Source organism: Tasmannia lanceolata, unplaced genomic scaffold, assembly GCF_043159265.1.
Source record: "Tasmannia lanceolata isolate RefF3 unplaced genomic scaffold, GAP_Taslan_0.1 ptg000002l, whole genome shotgun sequence".
NCBI classification, from domain to species: Eukaryota; Viridiplantae; Streptophyta; class Magnoliopsida; order Canellales; family Winteraceae; genus Tasmannia; species Tasmannia lanceolata.
The window spans coordinates 30,516,054-30,525,514 of NW_027518679.1; the positions used below are offsets into that span (position 1 = coordinate 30,516,054).

The following is a 9,461-nucleotide window of genomic DNA, read 5'->3' on the forward strand; positions in this document are numbered from 1 at the left end:
ACCGAAATTGAAATTTAAAACCATGCTCCTACCTACCAAAAATGAAGAAAAAGGAAATGGAATAAAATCAGCTCATTCAAGTTGGTTGGCGCACTGGGTCCCCCTTTCAAGAGCAAATGGGGCACCACAGTAAGGGGCCGTTTGGATATAGAGATTTTAAAATCTAGGATTTTACAAGTTAAAACCTGGATTTTATAAGCTAAAACCTGGATTGTACATTTTGAGGATAGTAAAATCCATGTAGTCTTAGCTTGTAAAATCTTGGATTATAGAATCCTGGATTAGAAAATACATGTAACTTAAACGGCCGACTCCACAAATGACAATGGGACGACTTCTAATGCCTTCTTTTTGGCTAGTGATATTTGCACTACTGACAGCTATTTAACTAATAAAAGACAATGTCAGTTTGTCTCATTATAAAAACATGGTAGTGTGAATATCAGTAGCCTTCTTTTTATGCTTCTTTTGTATTTATAGGCTGGAGTTGAAAATAGAAGTATGTGGAATGCAGGCCTAGGCCAAACAAAACGTAGGGCCCACATTGTTTGGGTGATCCAAACCGTTCATCTATTGGACCCTGATGTAGTAGATAGGGGGTGTCCAGAAGATCTTCTCTATAGGATGATCCTAACCCTCCGATCCATGGAGGTTTTTATTCTGTGCCGTCCATTATAACCTCCACAATCATATAATCTCTAGAAAAATAGAATAATAGAATGAATGAAGGGTGCCACCTTCGAGGGCGCCCCTATTGGTTGATTTTCTTCTAGGGCAGGAAAATGGAGCACCCTTGAAACTGATTTTTTGCAACTGCGCCCTTCATTCTATCATTCCTCAAAAATATAAATATTTTGCGGTTCATAGTTCACTCTAAAATGCGCGGGAGATGATACACACCCAATAACCCTCTCTCTCTCTCTCTCTCTCTCTCTCTCTCTCATCAGAAATGGAAGGTTTCACTTTTCCAGGGATTCCGGCTAACTGCGATGACGAATGTAGCATCTGTCTCGAACCGTTCTCCGTCGAGGATCCGGCAACCGTACGATTTTTTTTGCCCTATATTCCAATCTTTTATTTTGATCTTGATTGCAATAATTCGAGATCTTTTGTGTATGTTGTGTGAAGAGGACTTTTCTAATTCTGCTGTCTCTGTGTTCGAGACTTTGTAAAATCTAGGGTTTGCAATTTGAACGGAAGTGGGGGATTGAGCTCTGGTACTCATGAGATTTGTTCGAGTTGAAATTGAGTCTGACTAAATTAGGGTTTTGATTTTTGTATTATTTCGCGATCCTCATGTTTCCGAGTTTTGATTTCTCTTTTGGTTCTTATCCAAGGTTTTAAATTTTGGTTTTGGTCTCAGCAAACGAAAATTTGATCAAAATCTTGTAAAATCGCGGAAACATTTATGTAAGAAATCACGGCTGAAATCTATGTCAGATTCTTAGCTCTTGGTTTTTCTTTTTATTTTTTGTCATTTTTTAGAAATATCTTAAAGTGATCTCATTGTTCTTCTTTTTACTGCCAGCGGAGTTGATTTTTGTCGGAAACTTTGCTTCCTTTTTAATTATGAAAAGTTGCATTTTTTTTCATATTTCAACCAAAACATTAAAGAAATACCGAAATTTCAGGTGAAATCTTGTAATTTTTTTAATCCAAGTAGAATTAGTTTAGGTAGCAGCAGCCGAAATCGAAATATTTCGGCTGGACGAATTTAAAACGATGTACTTATCTATCCTTGTTCTTTGATTGATGATTTTGAGCTTCTGATTGCCGACAATTGGATTATTGCTACTGATGTTTGGTTATTCATAGGATTGTTAACGAAGATATAATGTTTTATCATTGCGTCAATTATTAAAGCTGTTAATATTAAAATATTGATCGAAGCAGTGAGCAACATCATCTCCAGCTGTTCATGGTGTGCTCATGATGAACTCAAGGTTACAATGCGACGGTCATCCATACTAGGGCTAATAGGGAACCTCTAGTGGAAATTTCACATTACAAAAAGATATCCTGATTGATTGTTTTTTAATCTGGTTGATTGTCTCAGGTTACTAATTGTAAGCACGAATATCATCTTCAGTGCATCCTTGAATGGTAGGCCAAATTACCATCAGATTCAGATTATATCTCACCATGATATGATTATTCTTAGTTCACGTGCTGACATGCATATTTATTTTTTGGCAAACTTATGTGGGTATTGGTTGGTATCTGAATTGAGAGCTTAAATGGAAGTAAAATTCATCCTACAGGTCACAAAGAAGCAAAGAGTGCCCGATATGTTGGCAGTTACTTGTTTTGAAGGACCCTGTCAGGTAACTTCCTTCTTTCCTTCTTTTTAAAAAAGGAAAAAAAAATTCCTATTTGAAGCTTTCCTTACAAAAGTTTGGAAACTGTGATCTGTTCCCCATGGTTTCTTTAGATATTTGTGTAGATTTTTTCAAGTTGGCGTGATCAAGTAGCTTTATAGTTCCCAATTATGCTCAATTTTCTTAATCATTAGATGTTTCTTTGAGTGGATATATTTGTAATTTTTCATTTTTAATATATTTTTTGGTTTTTATCCGAAGCCAAGAGCTTCTTGCTGCAGTGGAGATGGAAAGAAGCTTACGATCAAGACACATATGTTCCAATGTATCAACATTTACTTTGAATTTCAGTGTCATTTATTTAGTTTGATTGGTTTTGTTAGAAGCTCAAGTTCTTGTATATTTATGCTGAATTTGTTTTATGTGTTGAAAATTGGAATTCTTAGGTTCCGTCCATTGATTGGAATAGGACTCATTCCCAAACGCCTGTTGTTGATCCAGTAGAAAGTAATAATTCGGGCAATTTTCCATCTCCTGAGGGTAATTCTTCAACAGCTACATTATCGCCTGCTATGGAAATCCAACCTCAGGCATCTGTTCCTTTGTGTCATGGTCCTGGTATTGTGGATGACAAGGATGGCCCCGTTAAGCCCAGGTATCTAACTTTCAAGTATTGGTTTGTTGCCATACTTAACACCGTCTACCTAAATCTCTGTACATTATTTTTTTTCTTGTATTGAAAATCTCCAGTGATTATTGATTTAAGCTTGTGTGAGAAGGGACACCCATTTTTTAAGGATTATCTAGTCAGACATGTTTTGACTGTAACAGGAAGTAATCTTAATTTTCTGTATTTCTTATTTGTTATGTTTTTAAGTTGCTCTTGTGGACTAAAAATAAATAATTTTACATACTTAGATTCTTCGAATGCAACTTTTATATGTTCTTTAATATTTACATGTTTTTTATGGATATGTGAGCTTGATGAGTTCTCCAGGTTAGCATGTCATACCACAGTACAGTGTTCTTGTATGTACCACATTGATATTTATCCCGATACTGAAATTTATGGGTATGGAATGCAGGAACAAGATGACCATGGTACCATCAATTTTTTTGTTCTTCAATTTTTTTTTACGACCTGATCTCTTCTCTGATAACCATATATTATGGTGATGTCTGATGAATTAAACGTTAATGTCATCTTATTAAGCTGAGTTTAGATAGTCAAAGTCATCATTTCTTTTTTGCTTTTTTTATTCAATTTTTTTACGACCTGACCTCTTCTCTGATAACCATATATTATGGTGATGTCTGATGAATTAGACTTTAATCTCATCTACCGTTTGCAATATGGAATCACTTGCTACTGTTCTTCTGTTCCTAGATATTCTTTTTCCTCTTTATCACAGCATTCACTATCTCAATGATCCTTTGGTTTTTTGTTCAGAATACTTCCTATCCAAACAACACCAGGTCCACAGAGATCACGACAATCAGAGCTACTTTCATTCTCAAAGTCTTTGAAGTCTAGATTGTCTGCAGCCTCTTCCAGGTAAATAAATGCATTTTTCCCCTTGTTGGAGCTCTGTATTTTAATACATTCACCTTTGTGACATGCATGCATATTTGTAACAGATATAAGGAATCGATCTCAAAAGGTACTAAGGGTTTCAAAGAGATACACAATCACGCAATCAAGATAGTCGTCAAAGGAGCCCACCGTGACGTGACAGCAAGTATTGCACGTGTTTCGCAAATGATGGAACGCCTAGATCATTGCTTAAAGAGAAATAGAGGTTTTTGTTTCGTTTCCAATGCTATTGAGGGGAACCCAGAATCCTCTCCTCAAGGTCATGTTGGAGTTGCTAAGGTGCATGTCCAAAACTCCTACCTTGCAAATTCACACTCTTGCTATTTTCCATGGACTGAATTTCTTTCATTGCCTCAGCTAGTCAGCTCGATCCTCTCTCGTTTGCCTCTAATAAAATTTCTGTTATTATTCAGTTTATTTTCCAGTTGTCTATTCCAGCTTTCATGGTCTCTCTTTGGATATTCTCGGTTAGTTGATTATCACTTTTCTATGTTATTTGAAGGGATTTTTTATTTTAATTAGTAAATTTAATGCGTTGAGAATTAATTACTTAAAAAAACCGATGCAAAATCTTCAGCTGGAACTTTCAATGTCGCCATGTTTCAACTATGATATTCTGCTGATTTCTGTAAAGGGACCGTAATTGGCTAACTTTGACTCTCTTTGGTTGATGTTGCATAGTTTAAATCTTCTGCATGCTCACTAGCATAATATTACTAGAAGATGGTTAAGTTTCATAAATTGAAAACCTAAAGAGATTTAAGTTGAAAGAAGCAAGTTCCATTTAAAAAAAAAAAAAAAAGTTGAAAGAAGCAAGTTAGAAGAAAATAAGAACCACAAACTCGAGAAATGCACCAGAACGAGCACATGAATTTTATTCCAATTATCAGGAATATAAATTGTCTAAAGGATTCATTAGCCGACCCCAACTAGTTTTGGACAAAGGCTAGTTCAGTTGAGTTGAGTTATCAAGAACTTGTGAAACCGTAAGACTCTAGATATTAGTCATGAAATTTCTACTTTAGTACAATACAAACCCTAACTCATTACAAATGGAAACAACTTTTCCTATGCATGGGTTTAAGTGGAGGTGGTGGGGCCCACCCCATCACAATATGGTGTAAAAGGAAAGGCCCCACCACTTTAGGTTCACCTCTCTCTCTCTCTCTCTCTAAAACCTCTTTCAAAAGCATTCTGCGCACACCATCTCTCTCTCTCTCTCTAAAACCACCCTCTCCCTTGGCAACCACAATAGAATTGCTAGAAAATGGGAATGAAAGTGGCAAAACCGAATTAGTGTGTTTGGTTCTATGATTTGGCCGGCACTTCGAATTTACTGCCGACACCCGTGTCCACACATGTCGACACTCCTTTGGACACTTTTGCTTGTATTGCTGGAAGTGTTAGACTTAATGTGGGTGTGTGGACATGTTTTTGTACAGTGTCAAGTGTGGCATTCTGTTTTTTATTGAATATTGTGTTTACCTCATTTAGACAACTCGTATCTATGTCGAAACTGGACACACGAATCCATATCCACAAATCATGATCACATATACTTTCTATTTTTGCCGTGTCCCCGTTTCTAAAGTTTGAGGGTTTGCCGTGTCCGACACTCCGTGTCCGTGTCGACACGCGACACTCGTGTCCATGTCCACAAATCATAGGTTTGGTTGCACAAAAGTCGGGATGGCTTAGGGGTTTTGCTTGGCATTTGGATACCACATCAGCAAAACTCTATTTTTGGTTGCCAATCTAGCATTGAAATCCTCGGAGACTCATGTTTGTTGATTAATCATTGGAGGTCTATTGATGTGTCACCCTTGTCCCCTCCCTATAATATCCAAGTCCCCAAACCACAAAAAAGGGTCAGATTTTGCTTGGATTTCATGGAAATGATGCTCTCTCTCTCTCTCTCTCTCTCTCTCTAGAGAGAGAGATAGAGAGAGAGAGAGAGAGAGAAGGGTTCCTGCGCTCGAGCGCAGATAGCTTATCTGCGCTCGAGTTGGCAATGACACCCCTACCACTATACGAGGTTGACTACCAAACACTTCTACCACTATTCTCTGAGGTAAGTTCCAGGCAAATCCAATGTTTGTCTCCTCCAATCATTTGAAAATTTCCTGATAGTTCTCTGAAACGACCAAAATGTTTCCATTTCCATCCCCACCAAAACAAAATCTTAATGAATTCCTTCTATGCCATTATTTCTGTCCAAAATTCTCGAAATTCAACCAAATCTTCTGAAATTCAACCGGAATGGTAAGAACGATAAAAAAAAATGGAAAGAGGTTATGATTTGCAATGCATTTAATTTCATTAATCTATAGAATGATAATTAGTAGGCAGTATCATTGAATTCCACAGCAAAATAACCATATCTTGTGCTTGGTATGTCAGATCGACAGGAGACCAATAATACCTTGTAACTCTATGCGGTATTGACGTAGAGTTGGTGTCCTTGGAGGCGAGACTGGTCATTATACTTTCTTATACCTAATTACATTATACTTCTTTATTGACTTTACTATTCCAGACATGTGTGACAACGCATGTTACTAGGTGTTCGATGTGATTAAGCCATTATAGATGGCTTTCTTGCTGACGGTTTCTAAGTATGTATTTGTGCTTTTTTTAGCATTTTTCAAAGTTTCATCTTAAAATTTCATCATTTGCATATGTTTACATACGTTTCTGTGATCTTACAAGATTTCCACCAAAACCGAAATTTAAAACCTTGTCTCCTCCTTGTTTACTACTTATTCCACTACTCTCTAACTCTATGCCGTGCAACCAAATAGACACTAGGGATGGATAGATAGACATGAGAAAAAGAAGGTTAGCAAAAACCCTAAATTTGTTGGGTGGGGGGAACCAGAAATTTGCGGGTAGAAAAACTTAAACGTTAGCGGGGAAAATTAAGAAAAAGTGGCAAACCCAAAGTTCAAGGGGAAATTTTTTTCCAATAAAAATGTTTACCATAAAAAAAGAGAATGATAAAGGAAAGATACATGGTTAGCATATTTTATAGATAAGTAGCTGTATGTACAATCCAAATGTTGGACTGAAGTCATTTCGCTCTGGGGAAACGTTTTTGAAAGCCCTCACATCTTTCCAAAATGATTTTCCTTGCCATAGTTTCATCCTAATATTATATTCTTTCTAGAATCGTCCACCTACAAAGTATATTTAGTCTCATTTTTTTTGGTGGGGGATGGAATCTCAGCGATAAAACCCACTTTTTAATTTCTTTTTTCTTTTTTGAAAACTAACCCACTTTTTAATTTCAACTCTAAGTTTAAGATTCTATGTTTACTCCCAAGAGTTTACAAGCTGAAAGTCGCGTTTTACTTTCTATTTTCATTCCTTGCCCACATCTGCTACTGTAAATTAAGAAATCCAAATTGGAAACTTTCATCTCTTTGCTCACTTTCATAGCATGGTTTAACAAGCCAAAACATCCTGCTTCAGCAATCATAGTTCATCAAGTAATTGTTGATCAATTGATTTTTCATTTTATGCAAGTAATTTTAAGTAGATAAATGGTAAAACTTTTTTTTTGTACGTGTTCGCTACTTGATCTCCATGCTTCAAATTGCTGTACTCAACTCACTAAAATCCTTTATTATAGTCTCTTTTCCATTTTCTTCCAAAGAGTAATTTTCTCCTTCCATACATCACCATCTAATGGCTTTGTGTTGGTCCCACCATTGGACTGTGTAGGACTTCAATTCGAGACTTGAGAGGCATAAGTTTGACTTTTTTGTTCTCTGGAACCTCCATATATTTGAAGAATTTCCATACAGTGCTAAGCTAATAGAGAAATTGCTCCCAATGCTGTTTTCCATGGAACTCTAGAAATTCGACTTTGTACTTAAAATGGCCCTCCTATGGTCTGTTAGTTGAATCTTTGTTGAGCTCCATCTTGAAAAAAGGGCGGCCCAGTGTACCAGGCTCCCTCCATTGCGGGGTCTGAGGAGGGCTAGATGTACGCAGCTTTACCCTTGCTTTGCAGAGAAGCTGTTTCCGTGACTCGAATCCGTGACCACCAGGTCACAATGGAGCAACCTTACCCTTTCGCCAAGGCTCGTGAGCTCCATCTTGAAGATTGTGATAAACCCCTCATATAACATTGTCCTGAATTTGGTGTTTGTTTACCTTCGTAAACACATGAATAGTGGGGATTAGGAGGGTTTTGCGTTGCCATTAAAAAAAAGGAGGGTTTTGCGTAACTCCTACACGCCCATTGGTTCATCAAGGTTTTGATGCCCTCAACAAGAGGTTAACTTGTCTCGACTCTTAATTTGAGTCATAAGCTTGTCTTTCTTGCCCGTAGGTACCTCCATATATTTGAAGAACTTTTCATCGATGCTATAAGCCAACAGAGAAATTGATATTGATGTCCATTGAACTCCGGCAATTCAACCTTAGTATAAGTGCCCCACCTATAGCCTGAATGTTAAATCCCCTTGATTGAAATAAATCTCGATTAGCACCTCGTCCTGAATCTTTGATTCATTGATCCCGACTCAGAAATTTTCCCTTTTCTTGCTTACCACATGACTAATGGGGATTGTGACTTGTGAGTGTTGGCTTATGGGAGCCAGCCAACCCGTCCCGTCTCGCTAGGGTGCTACTCAATAAAGATAACGGGTGTGCCTTTCCCATCCCCAATTGATTTTGGGAAGCATGGTAGCACCACAATCCTACGGGGAGGGGTTTGAACAACTCCTAAATCCTCGTCGCTTCATCAGGGATTAAATGCTCATCACGACGCAAGCTCCTCATCAAGTGGTCAACTTGTCTTTGGGAGAGTGTGTTCTTTTGTCTTACATTCCTTCGACTCATTTCACAGAAGGATCAAATTATAGAGTAGCTTATCTGATATAATTGAAAGGGTTGAAGGCCATCATGAACTAAATTATTGCTGAAAGCTCACAATATCTTCTTGTTGCTCTGATAATAATTTTGTTTCCTGGGCAGAAACGGCACTGATGTTTTGGAGATCAGAATCAAGCATATAACTGCAGTTTCTTGGAGGGGGAAGGCATATAAATAATACATACATAAATATATTATAGTGAAGTTATTTTTCTGACATTGTCACTGAATATGCCTTTCAGTTACAGTCTCAGGGAGATGCCAATCCACTACCTATTCTTCTTATGTTTTACCTCTATTGCTCTGAGAAGTTATAGTTTATTTGTTAATTTATTTATTGTTTTGCTCTCAGTAGAAGTTACAGTTAAACTTGGTAATAGCTGCATCTGCCTTGTTCTAGTGTTGCTTTTTTTAAAACTTTCTTTCTCCTCTTTTGAGGTTATCTAAATTTGTTTCAATGCCTTGAAAGCCTCCATTGGGTCTGAAGCATGCCTTGTAGGGCATTCACAAAATTATATTGGAAGTAGTATAGCCTTAAATGGTGGCAATTATCTAACCTATATTTTGGGTTTTTGTATCATTCAAACTAGAATTAAATCCCAATGAATCCCATTACAATTATGACAAAAATATATAAGGACAACAAAGGCCTCTCAAAACCCTAATCA

At 37.2% G+C, this 9,461-nt stretch overlaps 1 protein-coding gene across 3 annotated transcripts; it reads left to right on the forward strand.

Moving 5' to 3' along the window:
* The first annotated feature begins 755 nt into the window (after positions 1–755).
* On the forward strand, positions 756–9,256 carry LOC143862933 (E3 ubiquitin-protein ligase RHF1A-like). Of its 3 annotated transcripts, none has more exons than XM_077373856.1 (9): positions 756–1,042; positions 2,057–2,103; positions 2,262–2,324; positions 2,580–2,643; positions 2,765–2,973; positions 3,769–3,873; positions 3,957–4,191; positions 4,326–4,379; positions 6,313–8,857. In XM_077373856.1, the coding sequence occupies exons 1-9, from the start codon at positions 950–952 to the stop codon at positions 6,355–6,357; spliced, it is 915 nt and encodes a 304-aa protein (XP_077229971.1). In that variant the 5' UTR covers positions 756–949; the 3' UTR covers positions 6,358–8,857. The 3 variants fall into 3 exon arrangements, with proteins under 3 accessions (XP_077229971.1, XP_077229987.1, XP_077229992.1); XM_077373872.1 differs by lacking the exon at positions 6,313–8,857 and adding an exon at positions 8,896–9,256 and having other exon boundaries at positions 758–1,042; XM_077373877.1 differs by lacking the exons at positions 4,326–4,379; positions 6,313–8,857 and adding an exon at positions 8,896–9,256 and having other exon boundaries at positions 762–1,042.
* The last annotated feature ends 205 nt before the right edge of the window (positions 9,257–9,461 follow it).

Excerpts from the sequence above, each read along its gene's own strand:
- LOC143862933 (XM_077373856.1), top strand. The coding sequence starts at position 950 with ATGGAAGGTTTCACTTTTCCAGGGATTCCGGCTAACTGCGATGACGAA. Across the intron at positions 2,104-2,261 it reads CTTCAGTGCATCCTTGAATG|GTCACAAAGAAGCAAAGAGT; the intron begins GTAGGCCAAATT and ends TTCATCCTACAG. Across the intron at positions 3,874-3,956 it reads TTGTCTGCAGCCTCTTCCAG|ATATAAGGAATCGATCTCAA; the intron begins GTAAATAAATGC and ends TATTTGTAACAG.